The sequence below is a fragment of the Ornithorhynchus anatinus genome, chromosome 2, assembly GCF_004115215.2.
Source record: "Ornithorhynchus anatinus isolate Pmale09 chromosome 2, mOrnAna1.pri.v4, whole genome shotgun sequence".
In the NCBI taxonomy this organism is placed as follows: Eukaryota; Metazoa; Chordata; class Mammalia; order Monotremata; family Ornithorhynchidae; genus Ornithorhynchus; species Ornithorhynchus anatinus.
Window position 1 is genome coordinate 1,935,649 of NC_041729.1, and position 24,870 is coordinate 1,960,518.

At 52.8% G+C, this 24,870-nt stretch overlaps 1 protein-coding gene across 1 annotated transcript in view; it reads right to left on the reverse strand.

The window, feature by feature from the left end:
- Positions 1-6,056: 6,056 nt before the first annotated feature.
- Positions 6,057-24,870, reverse strand: part of RBM19 (RNA binding motif protein 19) — a 97,572-nt gene continuing 78,758 nt past the window's right edge. The window contains exons 24-25 of the mRNA XM_029058132.2: positions 22,082-22,199; positions 6,057-6,832 (exon numbers count right to left, since the gene is read on the reverse strand). Of these exons, the coding sequence (XP_028913965.1) occupies positions 22,111-22,199 (89 nt within the window). The 3' untranslated portion in view covers positions 6,057-6,832; positions 22,082-22,110. The remainder of the gene's footprint in view (positions 6,833-22,081; positions 22,200-24,870) is intronic.

The window sequence follows — 24,870 nt, forward strand, 5'->3', positions numbered from 1 at the left end:
CGAACCCCCATTTTGCAGAAGAGGGAACTGAGGTAAAGAGAAGTGAAGTGATTTGCCCAAGATCATACAGCGGAGAAGTAGCAGAGCCTGGATTAGAACCCGGGTAGGCTGACTCCCGCCCCAGCGGGAAGAAGACGGTATATCGGTCGATCGATGAGCGGTATTCATTGAGCGCTTACTGTGTGCAGAGCATTTGGAATTTGTTTCCGCGGGAAGCGGTGCAGGATGAACACATTCACAGGTGCTAGAAGGGATTGGATAGTGCGTTGATGAGTAGATTGAGAAGGGAGGGTCGGGGGTGACGGATGGTTTGTTCCGGATCACTGGGGGGGAATCACGGACGGAGAGGGGAGAGTCGGAGGTGCCGGACGGTCTGCGCTGGGTCACTGGGAGAGTCAGGGACGGAGAGGGAAGAGTCCGGGGTGGTGGATTGTTTGTTCCGGGTCGCTGGGGGAGTCGGGGACGGAGAGGGGTGAGTCAGGAGTCAGGCCTCCGTTTCGGATGGCAGAGTGCAGGAATGAGAGTCCAAGCCTTCTCCCGGAGCACGCTCGTCCCGTGGAGAAACCATTCCGAAGGTCAGGGCCGCCGGGGAGGGAGAGCTACGATAGGCTGCCCAGGGAACAGCGCAGAGGAGGGAAGGTCCATTCCGGGCAGCGTCCATATCCGTGAAAGCTAACGGGCGCGCACGCTGCCAGGAGCCGGCAGGTACTGAAGTTGGGGAGGAAGCCAGGGAGAAGGCACTCAACGAGAAGCTGGCAGGCACTGCCCTGGGGGAGGAACCAGCGGGTCCGGCCTCCGGAAGTCTAACGCTCGGGGTCACGATGTCCTAAGAGATGAAAAGTGACCTCTGCCTCCCCACTCCCCGAACGCACGCACACCGCATCCCCCACTGCTTTGATGAATGACGACGACGGTATCTGTTAAGCACTTACTATGCACCGGGCACTGTACTAAGCGCTGGTGTGGACGGGAGCAAATCGAGTTGGACGCAGTCCCTGTCCCTCCTGGGGCTCGCTGTCTCAATCCCCAATCTCCGAGCACCGGGGCACTGTACCGAGCGCTCAGCAAGTACGATCGAATGAATGAATGAATCCCCATTTTCCAGATGAGGTGACTGAGGTCCGGAGAAGCGAGGTGACTCTCCCAAGGTCACACAGCGGAGAAGTGGCGGAACCGGGATCAGAAGCCATGACCTTCTGGCACCCAGGTCCGTGCTCTATCCGTGTTGGACAATCACCTGGTGCCTCAACCTGCCTTCCCCAGTGGGCACCGGCCTGCTCCCTCTATTTCCACGGTGGGCATATTCCACCAGTGACGGATGGATGGTTCAAAGCCTCGCTGCTGGCGGCCGACCCTGGCCCCCGAGGAGGTGGGAGCGGAGAGTCCCGAGAGGATGGCCTGACCCGGCCCCTCGACTCCAAGGGCCGGTGTGCTCCAGAGTCCAGGTCGACCGTGACGTGGACGACGGAGGAGAGACGAGGACGTTGAGCCTAGAGTGGGCAGCCGCTGCCCTGCGACCTGGCCTGGGCCGAGCCCAGAACTCTGACCCGTCCGCCCCCTCCTCCTGCCAGGGCTTAGAATTGGGCGTTGGCTGGGGGCAGAGGGGACTGACCCCCAGCCTCTCCCTCCCTCTTGGGGTTCGGGCCTCCGGGCACCGCACTCTGACCGGCCATCCGCTGCGGTCCGGGCACCGGCCTGGGAAGCCCTCCTTCCTCATATCTGACAGGCCATCACTCTCCCTGCCTTCAAAGCCTTTTGGAAAGCATATCTCCTCCAAGATGCCTTCCCAAAGCCCTCCTCTCCTCATCTCCTACTCCCTTCTTTGTCACCCTTTCTCCCTTTCTTCATCCTCCCTCCCCCAGCTCCATGGCACTTTTGGCCATATCTGCAAATTTATTGATTTATATTAATATCTGTATCCCCCTCTAGACCATAAGCTCAGTTTGGGCAGCGAACGTGTGTTTTATTGTTATATTGGACTCTCCAAAGTGCTTAATACAGCGCTCTCCACAAAGTAAGTGCTCAACATGGCCTAGTGGATAGAGCATGGGCCTGAGAAGCAGAAAAACCTGGGTTCTAATCTCCGCTCCGCTCCTCCTCTCCCCATTGTCCCTACTCCTGCCCTCTGCTCTACCTCCTTCCCCGCCCTATAGCACGGGTATATATTTGTACATATTTATTATTCTAATTATTAATGATGTGTACATATCTATAATTCTACATATCTATTTTGACGCTACTGACGTCTACCTACATGTTTTGTTTTATAATAATGTTGGTATTTGTTAAGCGCTTACTATGTGCAGAGCACCGTTCTAAGCGCTGGGGGAGACACAGGGTCATCGGGTTGTCCTACGTGAGGCTCACGGTCTTAATCCCCATTTTACGGATGAGGTAACTGGGGCACAGAGAAGTGAAGTGACTTGCCCACAGTCACACAGCTGACAAGTGGCAGAGCAGGGATTCGAACCCATGACCTCTGACTTCCAAGCCCGTGCTCCTTCCACCGAGCCACGCTGCTTTTATTGTCTGTCTCCCCCTTCTAGACTGTGAGCCCGTCGTTGGGTAGGATTGTCCCTGTTGCCGAACTGTACTTTCTAAGCGCTTATTACAGTGCTCTGCACACAGTAAGTGCTCAATAAATACGACGGAATGAACGAATGAATGGGTGACCTGGGGCAAGTCGCTTAACTTTCCCGTACTTTAGTTCCCTCATCTGTAAAATGGGGATTTAAGACTGTGAGCCCATGTGGGACAGGGACTGTGTTCAACGGTGTTTGGCTTGTATTTTCTCCAGTGCTTGGCACTTAGTAAGCACTTAATAAATGCCATCCTCATCAACAGATACGACTAAAGGGACGAGGGCCCAGCCCAGATCCCGACCCATCCTGCAGGCCAGCAGCCCCCCTACTGTCGGCCTCCCCCACCCCAGCCCAGAGTCTGGGTCTCCAGCGCCCCCGCGAAGGGGCGCAAGACTTAAGTCAACTCTTTAATTGAGCGATTAGAACAGCCTTGTAGGTGGGAGGCTGGAGAAAAATCTGTGAGTCTCTCACGCAATTTCCAATATCCCAGAGCTGAGGCATAACACTAGTGTAGGCCCCGGGGGTCAGAGTCTCTAGCCCTTGGGGCTGGTGATCAATTTTTAATTAAAATTCTCCCTTGCCTGCGGTCTAGTTTCTTTTTGGCACATCCTCCTTATTTCTTTCAGGAGCCTGAGTGTGAAGATGGGTTCCGGGAGGAGAGGTGAAAGCATCGAGGACTGCTCAGTCAAATTCCTCAGCCTGGAGAAGAGAAGCCTGAGGGGACAATGAAGAACTGTTTTCAAGTTTATACTGTGATATGAGGGCCCTTGTTAAGCGCTCACACTGCACTAAGCACTGGGGAGATAGGGAGTCATGCAGCGTGGCTCAGTGGAAAGAGCCCGGGCTTCGGAGTCAGAGGTCATGGGTTCGACTCCCGGCTCTGCCGCTCGCCAGCTGCGTGACTGTGGGCGAGGCACTTCACTTCTCTGTGCCTCAGTTACCTCCTCTGTAAAATGGGAATTAACCGTGAGCCTCACGTGGGACAACCTGATGACCCCGTATCTACCCCGGCGCTTAGAACAGTGCTCTGCACATTGTGAGCGCTTAACAAATACCAACATTATTGTTATTACCAGACACGGTCCCTGTCCCATACGGGGCTCACAGTCCACATCATTCCCGTTTTCCAGAGGGGGTGACCCAGAGAGGTGAAGTGACTTGCCCAAGGTCACCAAGCCAGCCAGGGGTAATGAAAATAACAATAATAATACTGGTATTTGTTATGCGCTTACCCTGTGTACTAAGCATTGGGGCAGATACCAGTTAGCTGGGTTGGACAGAGTCTCTGTCCCAGATTGGGCACACAGTCTTAACCCCCTTTTTACAGATGAGGGAAGTGAGGCACAGAGAAGTGAAGTGACTTCCCCAAGATCACACAGTAGACAAGTGGTGGAGGTGGGATCAGAACTTCTAGACTGTGAGCCTGTTGTTGGGTAGGGATTGTGTCTTGTTGAACTGTACTTTCCAAGTGCTTAGTACAGTGTTCGGCACACAGTAAGTGCTCAATAAATACGACTCAATGAATGAATGAACATAGGTGCTTCCGATTCCCAGGCCCAGGCTCTATACTAATAGTAATGTTGCTATTTGTTAAGCGCTTACTATGTGCAGAGCACCGTTCTAAGCGCCGGGGTAGATACGGGATAATCAGGTTGTCCCACGTGAGGCTCGCAGTCTTCATCCCCATTTGACAGATGAGGTAACTGAGGCAGAGAAGAGTGAAGTGACTTGCCCACAGTCACACAGCTGACAAGTGGCAGAACCGGGACTCGACCCCATGACCTCTGACTCCCAAGCCCGGGCTCTTTCGGCCATGCCACTCTGGGCTGGGGGCGGGGTCGAGGTTAATTCGTGACCCTGCCACCTGCAAGGGGCAGATCTGGTGTGGGAAACAGCAGGGGAAGCGTGGGATCAGGAGACAGGAGACCTGGGTTCAAGTCCCGGCTCAGCCCCCGGCCCGCTGGGTGAGTCCCCGAGTTTCCCTGGGCCTCAGATTCTTCCTCGGTAAATGGCTCCTGTGGTAACAGGTGATCGGACAGTGGCCCGACCCCTGGTCTTTCCATCAAGTTTTTCTGTTCCATTTCTAGACCTTCCCACCCCGGCTCTGTCAAATCCATCAGACCCAGGCTGGGTCGAGGGTGGCCCCGTCCCCCGCTGTCCGACCTCCTCCCTCCCTGGCCCTCGGACTGGTCGAGGACTCACAGCGGCGGGCAACGGGATGCGGACCGTATGTGGTCGGGGGTCGCCCTGCCCGTCAGACCTCTGGCCCGTCCGGCCCGGGGTACTGTGGCAATGAGGCGCTTGGGGAAACCGAGGCACGGCTGCCCCACTGGACGCTCAACGGTGAGGTCGGGGCCTTGCCACAGCAAGTTCCTCAGTGTCCCTCACCTTCCTCCTGGACCCCTGTTGGTCATTTCCGTATCTCTGGACCCAGAACCCTCTGGAAACAAACTCCACAGACCGAGCCCCCTTCGGGTAGAGATGGGCTTTTATCCGTCGGTTCTGAAACCGCCACCTTCCAGCCCTGGACCGGAACTCGCACCGGTCAAGAAGGGACTTGCCTGCCGTTCGACCTCGGGTAAGCCACTCCGCTTCTCTGGGCCTCAGTTTCCTCATCTGCAAAATGGGGATCCAATACCAGTTCTCTCCTACTGTGAGCCCCAGGTGGAACTCGATTATTTTGTACCCAGTCCGGCATTTGGTACTGTGCTTAGCACATAGTGAGCGCTTAAGCAATTCTAGAATTATTACCGTTAGCATCATCATTATTAGGGAACAACAATTCTGGGTTCACCCTCATCCTGTGTTTTTTTAAAATGGTATTTAAGTGTTTATTATGTGACAAGCACTGTTCTACACACTGGGGTAGATTCAGGTTTATCAGGATGGACACAGACCCTGTCCCACAGGAGGCTCACAGTCTGGGTCGGGAAGAAGGAGGAGGGCTTAATCCCCATTTTATAGTTGAAGAAACAGAAACACAGAGAAGTCGAGCGACTCCCCCGAAGTCACACAGCATACAAGTGGCAGAGCCAGGATCAGAACCCAGTTGCTCTGACTCCCGGGCCCGGGCTCTTCACACCAGGCCACCCTGCTTTTCATCAACTTTTCTTGGTAAACTTCAGCCATGAGGCCCCTGAGTCCTGGTCCCCCGCCAGAGGGGGAAGGTCCCTTCTCCTTTTCGTCTCTCTGCAGAGACCCAAGCTCCCTTGGCCCGGTCCGGCCGGACACCGGTAGGTTCCTTGGGGACGGCCGTTCCAGCCAGTTGAAGGGGACCCACTGGATGGTCCCCGAACATGGCAGGGGGCACCGTCTGGCTCTGTGTGGCCTCAGGGGTCCGGGAAGGGGCCGCCCGTCCGCCCCATCCACCCCCCTCGCTCGCCAGGAGAGAGAAGCGCCCGCCGTCCCGGCTGCGGTGACGTTATCGAAACCTCCAATGGAAATTTGAATAATAAGAAAAGGACTGACCCCGGCAGCGTTTCCAGGCGACACGTGTAATCTGCTGCCGTTTGCTGTCCTACAGCGCGTATTCCGGAAGGCAGGGATTCCCGGGGGGCCTGGGGGAGAGGGGCACAGAGGGGGGGAGGCTGGGGGCTGGGGGGAGGTGAGGGACGTGGAGATATGCAGCCGACGTCCTGGCTGGAAGCGAAGCCTCCTCCTGCGCAGAGGGCCAAGAGAGTTGCGGGGAGGGAACGGTGAGTGGGGAGAGGCAGGTGGGGAGAGAGGCTCCGGTGGGGGCTCGGCCCAGCAGGACCACCCTCCAGTGACTCCACCCTCCTCCTGCTCCTCTTGGAAAGCCCCCAAGATGGAGAGACGACCCCACAGTTCACAGGCCGCCCACCCAGCCGTCAGGGTCCGCGACCGCAAACGGCGCCAGACTTCGCCGCGGTGATCCCGTGTGGTCTGGAGTGCCCCCAAACCAGGCCAAGAAGTCCTCTGGGGCAAGGAATGGGATGCCACCGGGCGAGGCACAAGAACCGCGCCCCAACTCCCAGGTGGGTCACGCCCCGTCCGGCGGGCAGCCGGTCCGGAGGCCGGGTCTGCAGCCTGTCCACTGCCGGGCCGGTGCAGGGGTTGGGGAGATGGCGGCTGGCCCTCCGGGACTTGTGGGGCCGGTGCGTGGGAACCGAGTTGGGCAACGGAAGCTGCTCTCTTCCTTCTCTTCCTCCTCGGTAAAGTCTGTCCCGCAGCAGCAGCTCGGAGCGGGGCCTTTGGCGTGAACACCACGGCAGGGAGTTCCGAGCGGGCATCTAAGAGGAAGAGAGAGGAAAAGAGTCTCGGACTGCCCTCCCCTGCCAAGCTCGGTGGGGAGGGGGGACAAGCCGATGCTTGGTTTATTCCCGCTGCTTCTCAGGAAGGCGGTGGCTCTCTTTCCAAGAGGAAGGCTCCGCTGGGAACCCGAGACCAGGAGCCAAAAGAGAAAACAGTGCTGGGCGCTGCAACCGGCCAGCCTGACAACATGACAACCTGTGAGCGTGTGGGTGTGAGACCCAAGGCCCGGACCACACTGGGTGCGTGCGCGCAAACACGCACGCACACAAACACACCTGGACTTCACCGTTGGTGGCGTCTTTGCGTTTGAAGGACAACTACATATAATATGTACGGTACGGGTTAACTGCTTACTCTATAATAATAGTAATAATAATAATGGTATTTGTTAAGCGCTCACTAAGTGCCAGGCACTGAACTAGGCGCTGAGATAGACACAATCAAATCGGGGTGGACACAGACCCTTTGCCACGTGGGACTCACAGTCTCAACCCCCCCTTTGACAGATGAGGGAACTGAGGCACAGAGAAGTGAAGCGACTTGTCCAAGGTCACACCGCAGACAACCGGTGGAGCCGGGATCAGAACGCATGGCCTTCTGACTCTCAGACCCGGGCTCTATCCACCACACCACGCTGCTTCAGTGCCAAGGCCTGAACCCAAGCGCAGGGGAAGAGCTAAGATAAGCACATAAGACACAATCCCTGTCCCACATGGGGCTCTCGGTCTAAATATATATACAGTCTAACACACACTCTCTTCTCAATATACACACATATGCGTGTGTACGGGTGTCTGAGTGTATAAATTATGCCTTGACTGGGGAGGAGGGGGTGTTTCAAGGGGATTGGGGACTGGATGTCCATCTGTGTGTGTGGATTGGTACTATCTCCTAAATACTTGTAAGGCTGAAGAAAAGGAACGCAGAGACACAGAGAGGGAGTGAGAGAGGGAGAGACGCAGAGATGGGGAAAGGGAGGGAAAATGGGAGAGTGAGAGATGGGAAGGTGACAGGGAGAGGGGGAGAGAGACATGGAGAGAAAAAGGGGGAGAGATACGAAGAGAAAAAGGGAGAAAGAGAGAGAGGGGAAAAAGGGAAGGGGAGAGATGAAGGGGAGAACTGGCAGGAGAGAGACAGGGAGAGAGAGGCAGAGAAGGATCGGGCTGAGGCAGGGGTGGGCTGGGGGTTGTGGGAGTCTTCCTGGTGCAATTTACCATCAAACACAGCAGGAAATGGGGTCGTGGGAGGGGAGGAGAGGGACCAGGGGGCAGAGGGGGGGAGAACAGGGAAGGATTCTCACCCACAACCCCCGGGAGGGAAGCTCCCGGCCAACGCCCCCTCCGAGGGTCCCGGGAAGCGGAGAGCGCCTTCGGGGAGGACGGGGAGAGGCGGGCAGGAGAGAACCCATCTGGGCAAAGCCGCACATTGAAATTGTGCCGCATTAAAAATTCACCAGCCAGCGAATTTTCAAGGGATTTGTAGTAATTAGATGACAAAATGCTGGCAAATCTCAGGCTCGCCGAAGATGTTACTCAGGGGTCAGAGCCTCGACACTTTCGGCTGGGTAATTTGTAAGCGTCAATCACACTCTGCCATCAGAGACAAGGAAAGATCTAACGGCTGAATTCTAACCAAGCCCAATGTTCTTGCCTTCAGCCACACGTCTGCCTGCTCACCGGCCCCCCTCCGCCGCCCCGGCCCCCTGCCCACACACCCCCCCGCCCACTGCCGCGGCAGACGGCTTCGGCCTCTCACGGGTACCTAGAAACCAAGGGCTGAACAGAAGTTTGAGCCCCCCCACCGCCGCGTCCCCCCGCCTCCTCTCCCCCGTTTTTCTAATTTTATTTTCACGGATGCTACGGTTCCCTCTGCACCCACTCACCGGCCCGAAAGAAAGTTCCGGGAAACGGTGGCCAGAGGGGGTGACTTCCCGTCGTCCATCGACGGGCCGAGGCCCAAGGTAAAGAGAAAAGCCTGGTGCCCGTTGGCCGAGTGAGTCACCCAGCCCGGAGCTCTACCTCCGATGGTGACGCCGTGCTTGGAAAAACTGGGTGCTAGCTGCTTTCTAGTACGCCCTGGCTCTCCTCCAGGGACCTAGTACAGACCAGCACACACCTCTGACTCTCCCCAATGTCCCAGCATGGACCATGCAGTGCCCCCTGACACTCCCTCAATGACTTAGCGCAGACCATCCGACCCTCTTGGCTCTCCCTAGTGACCTTGCATGGACCATTCCACCCCCTCGACTCTACCTAACCTCTCCAATCTCTGACTCTCCCCCAGTGACCTAGCATGGACCATTCAAAGCCACCCGACTCTCTTCTTTTCACCTCTGACTCTCCCTCAGTGACCTAGCACAGACCATCCGACCCCTGCGGCTCTCCCCAGTGACCCAGCACGGACCATTCCACACCCCTTTATCTCCTCTCCATCCCTGACCTTCTCCCAGTGACCCAGCGCAGACCATCCAATATCCCCGACTCCCCACCCCCAAACCCTGACCCTCACCCAGTGATCTAAATAGACCATCAACACCCCAGACCTACTCTATTCTAATCTCGATAGATGAATCATACTGGAGCACTTACGGTGCGCAGAGCGCTGTACTAAGTGCTTGGGAGAGTACAACATAGCAGAGTTGGTAGACACGGTCCCTGTCCACAAAGTGCTTAGAGGGGGAGATAAGCATTAAAATAAATTACATATATTGACATAAGTGCTGAGGGAGGGGTGAACATAACGTGCTTAAATAGTACAGACCCAAGTGGACCAGAGACATGGAAGGGAGAGGGAGTAGGGGAAATGAGGGCTTAGTCGGGAAAGGCTTCTGGAGAAGATGGGATTTTAATAAGTCTCCCGAGCGGGCAGTACAGTGCTCTGCATATAGTAGACTGTAAGCTCCCTGAAGGCAGGGACTGTGTTCACCAACTCTACTGCTCTGCACACTCTGACACTCGGTAAATACCACTAATTCATTACAGTTGGTCCGAATGGACGTGGCCAGAAATGGAGCCACAAACAGGCTCAGAATTCTTTAATTCCTCCCACCCCAACCCGGCTCCAAATTCTTCCATGACAGGCTCCCCCCGTTCCCCCAAATTGGGATTTCCCTTCTAGAAAGGAAGAACCATTCTGAGCTAGTGAGAATGTAAGATCGGAACAGTAGTTAGTAATCCTCTACACTGTAAGCTCGTTATTGGCAGGGAAACTGCTGATTCTGTTGTACTGTACCATCCCAGGTGCTTAGCACAGTGCTCTGCACAAAGTAAGCGCCCACTGAAATACTACCGATCATCACAATTTAAACAGATAAACATGTTGAGTTTATGCCTTTTATGAATTATGTATTTCTAATGACCATACTTTCATGGCTTTCTTGTTCTCCATTCCTCTTAAATTAGGTACAGTTGTCTTTGAATATGTAGATTTTTTTTTTTGCATTTTAAAAGAGCAAAAGTATTCCAAGATTTTGTAGGGCTCAGCATCATTATAAAGTGAATACAAAATGTGCATCCATACTATTCAAGAAGTGTTTTCATAGAAGCAGCATGGCCTAATGGAAAGAGCCTGGGCCTGAGAGTCAGAGGATGTGGGTTCTAATCTTGGTTCTGCCAATCTGTCAGGCAGAACCTTAACTGTCAAATGGGGATTTAACACCTGTTTTCCCTCCTACTTAGACTGTGAACCCCATGTGGGACTGGGACTGGGACCAACCTGATTAACCTGTATCGGCCCCAGCGCTTAGAACAGTGTTTAAAACAGAGTGAGTGCTTAACAAATACAATAATAGGAATGATCGTATTAGTAACAGTAGTAGCAGAAGTATCAGCAGTAATAATAGAGAAGCAGCATGGCTTAGTGGAAAGAGCACGGGCTTGGGAGTCAGAGGTTGTGGGTTCTAATCCCGACTGCCCCACTTGTCTGCTGTGTGACCTTGGGCAAGCCACTTAACTTCTCTGGGCCTCAGTGACCTCATCTTGTAAAAATGGAGATTAAAAAATGTGAGCCCCAAGTGGGACAATCTCATTACCCTGTATCTACCCTAGCGCTTACAACAGTGCTCTGCACCTAGTAAGCGCTTAACAAATACCATAACTATTAGTAGTAGAAGTAACAGTAATAATAGCAGTATTAATAGCGGTAATAATGGAACTGATAGCAGCAGCGGTAGCAGCAGCTGCCATAATACCATCTCTATGCCGATGACACCCAAATCTCCCGTTTCAGCCCTGATCTCTCTCCTCCTCTGCAATCTCGCATTTCCTCCTGCCTTCAAGACATCCCTACTCGGACGTCCTCCCATCACCTCAAACTTAATATGTTTAAAACAGAACTCCTCATCTTCCCACCCGAACCCTGTCCTCCCCCTGACTTCCCCATCACTGTAGATGGCACCACCATCCTTCCTTCCACCGCAACCTAGGCATTATCCTTGACTTCTCTCTCTCACTCAACCTACATATTCAATCAATCACTAAATCCTGGCGGTTCCACCTTCGCAACATCGCTAAAATCTGCCCTTTCCTGGCCACCCAAACGGGCTACCACGCTAATCCAATCCCTTATCCTCTCCTGCCTTGCTGACTGCATCGGCCTCCTTACCGACGTCCCAGCCTCCTGTCTCTCCCGGCTCCGGTCCATACTTTAGAGAAGCAGCGTGGCCCAGTGGAAAGAGCCCGGGCTTGGGAGTCAGGGGTCATGAGTTCGAATCCCAGCTCTGCCGTTTGTCAGCTGGGTGACTGTGGGCAAGTCACTTGACTTCTCTGGGCCTCAGTTCCCTCATCTGTAAAATGGGGATTAACTGTGAGCCTCACGTGGGACGACCTCATTACCCTGTATCTCCCCCGGCGCTTAGAACAGTGCTCGGCACATAGTAAGCGCTTAACAAATACCAACATTATTATTACTTTACTACCCGGATCATTTTTTTGCAAAAAAATTAGGGCCGTGTTTCCCCACTCCTCAAGAAACTCCAGTGGCTGCCCATCCACTTCTGCATCAAAGAAAAACTCCTTATCATTGGCTTTAAAGCACTTAATCACCCTGCCCCTCCTACCTTGCCTCACTACTTAGCAGCGTGGCTCGGTGGAAAGAGCCCGGGCTCGGGAGTCAGAGGTCATGGGTTCGAATCCCAGCTCTGCCACTTGTCAGCTGGGTGACTGTGGGCAAGTCACTTCACTTCTCTGTGCCCCAGTTCTCTCATCTGTAAAATGGGGATGAAGACCGTGGGCCCCCCCGTGGGACAACCTGATGACCCTGTATCTCCCCCAGCGCTTAGAACAGTGCTCTGCACATAGTAAGCGCTTCACAAATACCAACATGATTATTCTACAACCCAGCCCACACACTTCACTCCTCTAATGCCAACCTCGATCTCACCTACCTCACCACAGACTTCTCACCCATGTCCAGCAACGCCTTCCCTTCTCATATCCGACAGACTCTTCCCACCTTCATCCAAGGCCCGTCTCCCCCGAGAGGCCTTCCCTGACTAAGCCCCCCTTCCCTCTTCTCCCGCTCCCCTCTGCGTCACCCTGACCTGTTCCCTTTATTCACCCCTTCTCCCAGCCCCACAGCATTTATGCAAATATCTGTAATTTATTTATATTAACGTCTGTCTCCCCCTCTAGACTGGAAGCTCACTGTGGGCCAGGAATGTCTGTTTACTGTATTATTGTCCTCTCCCAAGGGCTAAGTATAGTATTCTGCTCAGTTTAAGTGCTCAATAAACATGATAGAATAAGTGAATTATATTAGTGCCAATAAGAGTAGTTGTAGAAGCCGCGTGGCTCAGCGGAAAGAGCCCGGGCTTGGGAGTCGGGGGATGTGGGTTCTAATCCCGGCTCCGCCGCTTGCCAGCTGTGTGTCTTTGGGCAAGTCACTTCACTTCTCTGTGCCTCAGTTACCTCATCTGTAAAATGGGGATTAAAACTGTGAGCCCCATGTGGGACAACCTGATCACCTTGTATCCCCCCAGTGCTTAGAACGGTGCTTGGCACGTAGTAAGCGCTTAACAAATACCACCACCATTATTATTATCTGTATAATGGGGATTAAGACTTTCATTCATTCAATAGTATTTACTGAGCGCTTACTCTGTGCAGAGCACTGTACTAAGCGCTTGGGATGAACAAGTCGGCAACAGATAGAGACGGTCCCTGCCGTTTGACGGGCTTACGGTCTAATCGGGGGAGACGGACAGACGAGAACAATGGCAATAGAGTCAAGACTTTGAGGGACAGGGCCTGTGTCCAACCCGATTACCTTGTATCTACTCCTCTGTTTAGTACAACGCGTGGCACATAGCGTTTAACAAATAGGATTTTTTTTTAAAGACATGGACGTAGGTGCCATGGGGACGAGGTGACTATTGTTTTTACGAGATGTTCTTCCCCTTGACTCTATTTATCGCCATCGTTCTCGTCTGTCCGTCTCCCCCGATCAGACTGGAAACCCGTCAAAGGGCAGGGACTGTCTCTATCTGTTGCCGACTTGTTCATTCCAAGCGCTTAGTACAGTGCTCTGCACATAGTAAGCGCTCAATAAATACTATTGAATGAATGAATGAAAGTTTTTGGCACTTAATATAATTTTTATTACTGTATTCACTGAGCACTCACTATGTGCCTAGCACAGTCCTTCATGCTTCTAGCCTCTCCTTAGAGGGAACCCCCTCCACCCTCTCCCGATAATCACGGTGATGATAATAATAATAATGATGGTTTTTTTTAAGTACTTACTACGTGCCAAGCACTGTTCTAAGCGTTGGGGTAGATACAAGGTAATCGGGTCATCCCAAATAGGGCTCAGTCTTCATCCCCATTTTACAGATGAAGTAACTGAGGCACGGAGAAGTGAAGCGGCTTGCTCAAGGTCACATAGCAGACAAGTGGAGGATCCGGGATTAGAACCCACGTCCTCTGACCTCCAAGCCCGGGGTCTTGTCACTAAGCCATGCTGCTTCTGATGATGCTATAATGATGAGGGCACCAGTTAAGCACTTCCTATGGGCCAAGGTGTGCAGGGTAGCTATGTGATATTGGGATTGGACACAGTCCCTTGTCCCTCTCGACTCCCAGTCTGAGAAGGAGGGACAACACGGATAATATAATAATAATAATGATGTTGGCATTTGTTAAGCGCTTACTATGTGCCAAGCACTGTTCTAAGCACTGGGGTAGATACAGGGTAATCGGGTCCTCCCACGTAGGGCTCACGGTCTTCATCCCCATTTTACAGATGAGGTAACTGGGGCACAGAGAAGTGAAGGGATTTGCCCGAGGCTACACAGCTGACAAGCGGCGGAGCGGGATCAGAACCCATGACCTCCGACTCCCAAGCCCGTGTTCTTTCCACTGAGCCACGCTGCTTCTCGTGCTGGGGATCTTATCCCCATTTTACCGTTGAGGGAACCGAGGCCCAGAGAAGCTAAGTGGCCTGCCGGGGGTCCCACGGCGGGCAGGTGGAGGGGTCGGGACTACAACCCGGCCGTCCTGGCTCCGGCATCCGGGCCTTCTCTGCTGGCGGAGGGCAGGGGTGGAGTTAGGCGGGCCGGGAGCAGAGCAGAAGAATTGGTACCTGGCCATTCTGGTTCCTGAGGAGTGTGAGCTGGCTTCAGAGCTGTGCCCTCGCCCCTTCTTACCTCACCTCCCTTCTCTCCTTCTCCGACCCGACTCACACACTCCGCTCCTCCGCGGCCGCCAACCTTCTCAGTGGGCCTCCCTCTCCCCTGTCTCGCCGCAGAACCCCGGCCCACGTTCTACCTCTGGCCTGGAATGCCCTCCCTCCTCAAATCCGCCAGACGATGACTCTTCTCCACTTCAAAGCCCTACTGAGGGTTCACCTCCTCCAAAAGGCCTTCCCAGGCTAAGCTCCGCTTTTCCTTAGCTCCCCCACCCTTCCGTATCACCCTGACCTGCTCCCTCTGCCCTTCCCCCTCTCCCTGCCCCACAGCACTTATGTAGATATGTATTATATGTATATTATGTATATATATGCATATATATGCATATAGCAATAATTCTACTTATTGATATTGATGGCTGTTTACTTCTGTGATATCTGTCTCCCCACCTCTAGACTGTAAGCTTGTTGTGGACAGGGATTGTCTCTCTTTATTGCTGTACTGTACTTTCCAAGCGCTTAGTACAGTGCTCTGCACACAGTGAGCGCTCAATAAATATGATTGAATGTATGAATAAATGGGGTAGGCACGTCTCTCACTCTCAGAGCCTGGGGGATGCTGCGGGGGGGGAGGCGAGGGGGACCCTCACCACACTGGAAAGTCCTGCCCCCTGAAGCCTGGAGCTGGCTCTCACACTTCCTCCCCCGGACCTTGTGCTTTTCTCAAGAGGGGCCCAGGCGTGACGGAGCAGGCCAGACCCTCTCTGGAAAACAAGCCCGCACGCCACAGAGGACTCCTCCGGGCCCTCGGAGGATCAAGAGATGTGAGAGAAAACAGCGGAAAGGGCAGGGGGCAGAGGAAGAGAAGCAGCGTGGCCTAGTGGACACAGCACAGACCCGGGAGTCAGAAGGACCTGGATTCTAATCCCGGTTTCGTCACTTGTCTGCTGTGTGACCTTGGGCAAGTCACTCAATTCATCTGTTCCTTGGTTTCCACATCAGTAAATGGGCATTAACACTGTGAGCCCCATGAGGGACATGGATCATGTCCACCCTGATCGGTTAGTCTGTAATAATAACTGTGATATCTGTTAAGCTCTTACTATGCACTTACTAAGCGCTGGGGGGGATTCAAGCAGATCGGGTCGGACACAGTCCCTGTCCTACCCCAGTGACTGGCACATAGTAATAGCTTAATATCATAAAAAAGGGAAAAAAGGAGAGACAGCAGAGGGCAGAATCGAAGGCAGATCTCCAAGAAGCCTTCCCTGACCAAGCCCTCTTCTCCCACTCCCTTCTGCGCCGCCCTTACTTGCTCCTTCATTCATCCTCCCTCATCCCCAGAGCACGTATGACTATACCTGTAACTTATCTACTTATTTATATTAATGTCTGTCTCCCATTCTGGACCGTGAGCTTGTTGTGGGGAGGGAATGTAGGTGTTTGTTGTTATACTGTCCTCTCCCAAGTGCTTAGTACAGTGTTTTGCACACAGTAAGTGCTCAATAAATACGACTGAATGAGTGACCAGGGGACAGAAGACACTGGGCAGAGGAGAGAGAAAAGGATAGAGAGGGCAGAAGACATAAGGCAGAAGTCACAGGTCTGAAAGCACTGGACAGTGGAGAAGGGATGGGAGAGAGGGAGGGGTGACTGAAGGTGAGAGAGAAAATGCCAACTAACAATGATAACAGTAATAATAATAATAATTACGGTACTTGTTAAAAGCTTACTATGTGCCGGGCACTGTTCTAAGAGCTGGGGTAGATACAAGCTGATCAGATTGGACACAGTCCCTGTCCCACATAGAGCTCACTGTCTTAATCCCCATTTTACAGATGAGGCAACTGAGGTCCAGAGACGTGAAGTGACTTACCCAAGGTCCCACACTAGACAAGTGGCGGAGTCGGCATTAGAACCCAGGTCCCTGGGACTCTCAGACCCGTGCTCTATTCGCTAGGCGGTGCTGCTTCTCTAGAGAGAGGCCTTGACGGCAGAGACTCCAGGCCTGTGCCTCTCCCCCGCTGGTTCGGTGCCCTTCGAGTGCCAACGTGGTGACTGAGTGGACACGCAGCACCCACCACCTGCTCCCCCGCCAACCCCGCTCTCCTCCTCCCGCCCCCAACCCCGGACCTCTCCTGCACCTCCCTCCCGGACACTCCACGTGGTTCCGGGAACCACATGGAAAACAGCATAGCCTGGTGCGAAGAGCCCGGGACTGGGAGTCGGGGGACCTGGGTTCTAACCCCAGCTCCGCCACTTGCCTTCCACGTGACCTTGGTCAAGTCATTTTACTTCTCAGCCTCATTTCCCTCATCCATAAAATGGGAATTCAATACCTGTTCTCCCTCCTCCTTAGACTGTGAGCCCCAGGTGGGACTCGACCGTCTTGTACCTAGCCCAGTATCTGGCCCGTAGTAAGCGCTTAACAAATACCCCAATTAGCAGGTCCAGAACGAGTCTGCGGCCCTAAAGCTGATAGTGACTCTTGCTGGGGAGGGCAGAGGTGGTACCATCCTCATTCTCGAGGCCCCTGGGGCAGAACGTGGTCTGGGGCCCCGGTCAAGGACTACGTGTTCCTTCCCCTGTCCAGACTTTGCGCACACGGGCACACGCACAAAGACACACACAGACACAGACGCACACACACAATTAACTGCATTCGATGATAGATATTTAAAACCCAATCAGTACCCCCTCCTCCCCAATAAAAACATTAGCAGATTTCTTTTAAGTTAAATTATCTGAAAAATTAGGGTTGCTGAACAGGAAAAGCATCATTAAGGGAAACGGGGAGAGGAAAAAGCCTTCATTAAGGTCTGGGTACCAAAAAGGAAAAAAAAAAAATCGTCTTAGACTGGGAGGCTGTGTGTGTGTGTCTGTGTGTGTGTGTGTGTGTGTGTGTGCTCGTGTGTGTTTCCAGATACATAACAAAGGGTTAAAATCATTTTCATTCCAATTTGAATTTCAGCAGGCAGCCTGCTCCCTTTCCCCCCGGCCCCCTCCCCCCCTCGCCCCCCGTCTCCGGTGTCTGTGAACGTCTTTGACGGGCAGCCATTTCATATTTCAATCGCGGCAGAACAAATTGAATTAGATGTTGAGACGGAGCGGGCTCCGTTCTCCAAAGCCTACACGCTCGCCTCTCGCTAATCCGCGTCCGCGCTCGGCGACAGCCCCGCCCCGCCGAGAACGAGAGGAGAAAGGGAGGAGGGAAGCCCCCGGCCCCCCGAAACCGCCGGGCAAAGCGTGGCCGGGCGGTCTCCCCGGCGGACCCCCCGGAGGGGCCCGGGGACCGGTCCTTTCCGTGGAAATGACTCTCCACTCCCGCTCCCACCTCCGGGATAGCAGAATCTCCTCCTGTCCAGGGAACGGGCGACGGGCAAGCTCTTAGTACAGGGCACTGCACCCAGTGAGTGTTCAGAATCATAGCGTCCTGCTATGATTACTAGTGCTGCTATACAACTATTACTCCTAGTACTAATACTCCACTATTACTACATTAATATTAATTTTGATACTTGTTGCTAAGTGCTTATTATGTGTCAAGCACTGTTCTAAGCATTGGGGTAGATACAAGTTAATCAGCATGGACACAGTCCCTGTCCCACAGGGGGCTCGCGCTCTTAATCCCCATTTTATAGATGAGGTAACTGAGATCCAGAGAAGTTAAGAGACTTGCCCAAGGTCACACAGCAGACATGTGGCAGAGCCAGGATTAGAATCCAGGACCATCTGACTCCAGGCCCGTGCTCTATCCATTAAGTCACCCTGCTTCTCTAGTACTATGGGAAGGGCACGGGCTTGGGACTCAGAGGATGTGGGTTCTAATCCCAGCTTTGCCATCTGTCTGCTGTGTGACCATGGGCAAACTGCTCCCATTTTCTGTGCCTCAGTTCCCTCATCTGTAAAATGGGGATGAAGACTGTGAGCCCCACGGGGGACAACCTGATTTCCTTGTATCTATCCCAGCGCTTAGAACAGTGCTTGGCACGTAGTCAGTGCTTAACAAATACCATTATTATTATTATGACTACTATACTACTGCTAGTATTACTACCTCTATTATACTACTAGTACTATTACCACTATTATATTATCAGTACTGCTACCATTATACTATTAGGACTGCTACTAGGGAGTCAGAGGTCGCGGGTTCTAATTCCGGCTCCGCCACTTGTCAGCTGTCGTATGTATCGAGCACTTACTGTGTGCAAAGCACTGTACTGAGCGCTCGGGAGAGTACAGTATAACGAAGAATAAATACGTATTTACAAGTACCATGATTGTTATAATTATTTTTATTATCTGGAGACGCAGGTCGTAGTGCATATCTATCTGTATATAAATAGATCTGCTATCTGTATATTTCTGCTATTTACTCATTTATTTATATACATTTATGTCTGTCTCCCTTCTAGATTGTGAGCTTGCTGTGGGAAGGAATACGTCTGTCCTTCGTTATACCGTACTCTCCCAAGCGTTCAGGACAGTGCTTTGCACACAGTAAGTGCTCAATAAATACGACAGCTGACAAGTGGCGGAGCCGGGATTAGAATAAATATGACTGAATGACAAATGACAAAATATGATTAAATAACAAATACCATAATTAATACTACTATTACTGTCATACTATTAGTACTACTGTGAGCCCGTCACATTAGGCAGGGATTGTTTCTACCTGTTGCCGAATTGTACATTTCAAGCGCTTAGTACAGTGCTCTGCAGGGTAAGCGCTCAATAAATACTATTGAATGAATACTATTGCCGTTTTTCTACTAGCAGTACTATAACTACTATTACCATCACCACTATTAATAATTATGGTATTAAGCGCTTACTATGTGCCAAGCACCGTTCTAAGTGCTGGGGTAAATACAAGGTAAACAGGTTGTCCCACGTGGGGTTCACAGTCCCCATCCCCATTTTACAGATGAGGTCACTGAGTCTCAGAGAAGCGAAATGACTTGCCCAAGGTCACGCAGCAAACAAGTGGCGGAGCCGGGATTAGAACCCACAGCCTCTGGCTCCCAAGCCCGGGTTCTTTCCACTGAGCCACGCTGCTTTGCTGCTATTACTACCTCCACTAAACTACTTCCAGTAGACTGTGAGCCCTGCCATTGGGCAGGGATTGTCTCTATCTGTTGCCGAATTGAACATTCCAAGCGCTTAGTACAGTGCTCATTATTTTGTTAATGAAATGTACATCGCCTTGATTCTATTTAGTCGCCATCGGTTTTTACGAGACGTCCTTCCCCTCGACTCTATCTGTCGCCATCGTTCTCGTCCGTCCGTCTCCCCCGATCAGACCGTAAGCCCGTCAGACGGCAGGGACCGTCTCTATCTGTTGCCGACTTGTTCATTCCAAGCGCTTAGTACAGTGCTCTGCACATAGTAAGCGCTCAATAAATACGATTGCATGAATGAATGCTCTGCACATAGTAAGTACTCAATAAATACTATTGAATGAACTAGTCTACTGGGAGTACCAGTGATAATAATAATAATGTTGGTATTTGTTAAGCGCTTACTATGTGCAGAGCACTGTTCCAAGCGCTGGAGTAAACACAGGGGAATCAGGTTGTCCCCCGCGGGGCTCACAGTCTTAATCCCCATTTTACAGATGAGGTCACTGAGGTGCGGAGAAGTGAAGTGACTTGCCCACAGTCACACAGCTCAGTGGCAGAGCCGGGACTCGAACCCATGACCTCTGACTCCAAAGCCCGTGCTCTTTCCACTGGGCCACGCTGCTTCTCCTAGTACTATTATACTCATCCAGTACTACTAGTCAACTACTGCTCCAGAAGTATCACTTCTTCCCTCCTCCTCCTCTTCCTCCTCCTAACAATAGCGATGAGAAGCAATGTTGCCTAACAGATAGAGCACCGGCCCAGGAGTCAGGCGGACCTCGGGACGCTGCCTCTGCACACAGTAGACTGTGAACATCTTGAGGGCAGCGATCGCGTGTACTAACTCTACTGTCTTCTCCCAAGCGCTCAGTGTTCAGCACAAAGTAGTAAGTTCCTTGAGGGTAGGGATCATGTCTATTAATAATAATAATAATAATGGTGGTATCTGTTAAGCGCTTACTATGTGCCAAGCCCTGTTCTAAGCACTGGGGGGATTTAAAGTGATCAAGTTGTCCCACGTGGGGCTCCCGGTTTTAATCCCCATTTTACAGATGAGGTAACTGAGGCCCAGAGAAGTGACTTGCCCAAAGTCACACAGCTGGCAAGCGGCGGAGCCGGGATTAGAACTCTATTATTATTAACTCTATTGTCCTCTCCCGAGCACTCGGTACGGTGCTCTGCAAAGAGTACACGGTCAGTTTCTTGAGGGCAGGGATCCTGTCTATGAAATCTCCTCTCCTCGCCCAAGTGCTCTGCACACACAGGGCTGAAAGCTCCTCGAGGGCAGGAATCACGTCTACTAACTCTACTGTGCTCTTCCCAAGCACTTAGTACAGTGCTCTGTGAACTCCTCAAAGACAGGGATAGTGCCTGCCAACTCCACTGTCCTCTCCCGAGCACTCAGCTCGGTGCTCTGCATTCAGTAGGTGCCAAGGCCCTCGAGGGGCCAGGTTTACCGATTCTGAGCCACGGCAGTCGACCCGCACATCTCCTCCAAGAGGCCTTCCCTGAGCCCTCCTCTCCTCTTCTCCCACTCCCTTCTGCCTCGCCCCGACCCGCTCCCTTTATTCATCCCCCCTCCCGGACCCATGGCACTTATGTCCGTATCCATAATTTATTTACTTATATTAATGTCTGTCTCTCCCTTTAGACTGTAAATTCGTTGTGGGCAGGGAACATGTCTACCACCTGCTCTATTGTCCTTTCATTCATTCATTCAGTAGTATTTATTGAGCGCTTACTATACTCCAAGAGGCCTTCCCAGACTGAGCTCCCCTTCTCCCCCTACTCCGTCTACCGCCCCCCCTTCACCTCTCTGCATCTTAACCCTCTTTTCCCCCCATTTCCCTCTGCTCCTCCCCCTCTCCCTTCCCATCCCCTCAGCGCCGTACTCGTCCGCTCAACTGTATATATTTTCATTACCCTATTTATTTTGTTAAGGAGATGTACATCGCCTCGATTCTATTTAGTCGCCATCGGTTTTTACGAGACGTCCTTCCCCTCGACTCTATTAATCGCCATCGTTCTCGTCCGTCCGTCTCCCCCGATTAGACCGTAAGCCCGTCAGACGGCAGGGACCGTCTCTATCTGTTGCCGACTTGTTCATTCCAAGCGCTTAGTCCAGTGCTCTGCACATAGTAAGCGCTCAATAAATACTATTGAATGAATGAATATGTACAGAGCACTGGACTAAGCGCTTGGAATGTACAAATCGGTAACAGAGAGAGACAGTCCCCGCCCTTTGACGGGCTTACGGTCTCATCGGGGGAGACGGACGGGCGAGAACAATGGCAATAAATAGAATCGAGGGGATGAACATCTCATTAAAACAACAGCAAATAAATAGAATCAAGAATAAATAGGATCAATCCCAAGCGCTTAGTTCAGTGCTCTGCACATGGTAAGCACTCAATGAATATGACCGACTGACCGGCCCTCTGGCCCCCTCCTGGTCCCAGCCCCGCTGTGACTCACCCGTTCGGCCGGGCCGACCACCGGCCACGCTACAGTTCGACGTCGCTGGCCTCCTTGTCCAGCTGCTCCAGGAAGTCGTCCAGGGCCTGTGGCCGCTGCTTCTTCTTGGCTGGGGCGTCTGAGCCGAGGTGGACCGTGGCGTGGTGGGAGAGATAACGGGGAGGGGCGGACCCCGTCAGCATCCACCGACCCCCCCCTCCCCTCCCGTGCCGAGGCTGAGGCCTGGCCCCCGGCGGCAGCTCCCCGCGGGCCGGGGGGTGGCTGCCGACGGACGGAGCCCCGGGCTGCCCCCGTCCCCTTCCCTCCAGCCGATCAGATCCCCCAAAATGGGGAATGACGACCTTGGTCTCCAGATAATAATAATAATAATCGTGGTGCTTGTTAAGCGCTTACTAGGTGCGTATCTATCTGCATATACATAGATAGATATGCTATCTGTATATATCTGTTATTTATTTATTTACATTTAAATCTGTCTCCCGCTCTAGATCGTGAGCTTGCCGTGGGCATGAATATGCCTGTTCTTCGTTATACTGTACTCTCCCAAGCGCTCAGTACAGTGCTTTGCACACAGTAAGTGCTCAATAACTACGATCGAATGAGTGAATGAGTAGGTGCCAAGCACTGTTCTAAGCGCTGAGGTAGAGAGGCAGCGTGGCTCAGTGGAAAGAGCACGGGCTTTGGAGTCAGGGCTCATGAGTTCGAATCCCAGCTCTGCCGCTTGTCGGCTGTGTGACTGTGGGCGAGTCACTTCACTTCTCTGTGCCTCAGTTCCCTCATCTGTAAAATGGGGATTAAGACTGTGAGCCCCACGTGGGACGACCCGATTCCCCTATGTCTACCCCAGCGCTTAGAACAGTGCTCGGCACATAGTAAGCGCTTAACAAATACCAACCATCATATAAGATAATCAGGTTGGACGCGGTCCCTGTCCCACATGGAGCTCGGTCTCAATCCCATTTTTCAGATGAAATACCTGAGGCCCAGAGAGGTGAAGCGGCTTGCCCAAGGTTACTCAGCAGGTTTGTGGCGGAGCCGGGATCAGATCCCAGGTCCTCTGACTCCCAGGCCACCGCTCCTTCCACTAGACCATGTTGTTTATCCCCCGCCTTCCCGCTCTCCACTAATGGGGAAGGAGCCGGGATCGCTTGGCTTCCCTCGAAGCCTCCTCCCCTCTCTGCCCCGCGAGACTTGGAGCGCCGGGGAAGTGGCTATACCAATGGGTAAGCAGAGCCGGGAGTGACTGTCCTCTTTCTCCGGGTCAGGGCCACCCCCTCTCAACCCTGGTACTCCCCCAAACAAGACTGGTTGCAGGGGCTGGAGGGGGAAGGGGAAGGGGAGTTCTGGTTCCCCTGTAGCCTGCTTTAATCTGTTATCCAACAATCCTGAGCCTCCCCTCTCCATCCCTCATTCTTCCAATGGTTACTCAGCATTGACTATTCAATCCCCGTGACTCTCTCCAGAGATCTAGTGCAGATCACCCAACCACCCCGACTCTCCCCTCTCACCACCCCGACTCTCCCCTCTCCGGCCCTGCCTCTGGCTCCAGTGACGCAGCACCGACCATCCACCTCCCCGACTCTCCCCTCTCCATCCCAGATTCTCCACTAGTGCCCAGCACGTTCCATCCAACATCCCTGACTCTCTCCTCTCCATCCCAGACTCTCTCTCCAGTGATCCAGCAAGGACCATCCAACGCCCCGACCCTCCCCCACGGACCATCCAACACCCCTGACTCGCCCCCCGGTGACCCAGCATGGATCATCCCACACCCGACTCTCCCCATCCCATTTCTTCCGTGACTCGCACGCTTCTTACCCTCACCGGTTTTTTCACACGTTTAACCCTCTCCTCAAACCCCTGTCCTCCCACCTCCCCGATCTTTTGCCCTTAATGAGCTGGGCACATCATTTATTGAGAAAATTGAACCTATCAGGCACGATCTCCCTAAAAATCTCCCCTACTCCTTCCCAGTCCCTCCCTCCTCTTGCCCCTTCTTCAACTCTCCAATCTTTCCCAGCGGTAACTGAAGAAGAGCTCTCCTGCTTCCTCTCAATATCCACCCTCTCCTTCTGCGCATCCGACCCCCATCTCATCACACCTTATCAGAGCACTTGCCCCCTTCCTCCTTCCCTCCCTTACTGCCATCTTCAACCGTTCGCTCTACAATGGCTTTTTCACCACTGCTTTCAACATGCTCATGTCTCCCCTATCCTAAAAACAAACCCTCCCTTGATCCCACCCTCCAGTTATCACCCAATCTCCCTCCTATCACTCCTCTCCAAATTCCTTAAGCAAACTGTCTACATCCAGTGCCTCTTCCTCTCCTCCAATTCTCTCCTTGACCCCTTCCAATCTGGCTTTCTCTCTCTTCATTCTACAGAAATCACTCTTTCTGTGAATGAAATGAATGAATTTCTTCTTGCCAAATACAACCGCCTCTACTCCACCCTAATCCTCCTCGGCTTCCCGGCTGCCTTCGACACCGTCGACCACCCCCTTCCCCTTTCGACATTATCCAGCCTTGGCTTCACTGACGCTGTCCTCTCCCGGTTCTCCTCCTATCTCTCTGGCTGTTCATTCTCAGTCTCTTTCGTGGGACCTCCTCAGCTTCCCACCTCCTAACTGGGGTTGTCTCACGGCTCAGTTCTGAACACTCTCCTATTCTCCATCTCCCTTACTCCCTTGGAGAACCCATTCGCTCCCATGGCTTCAACTGAATCTCTGTGCAGATGATTCACAAATCTCCATCTCCAGCCCTGACTTCTCTCCTTCTCTGAAGTCTTGTA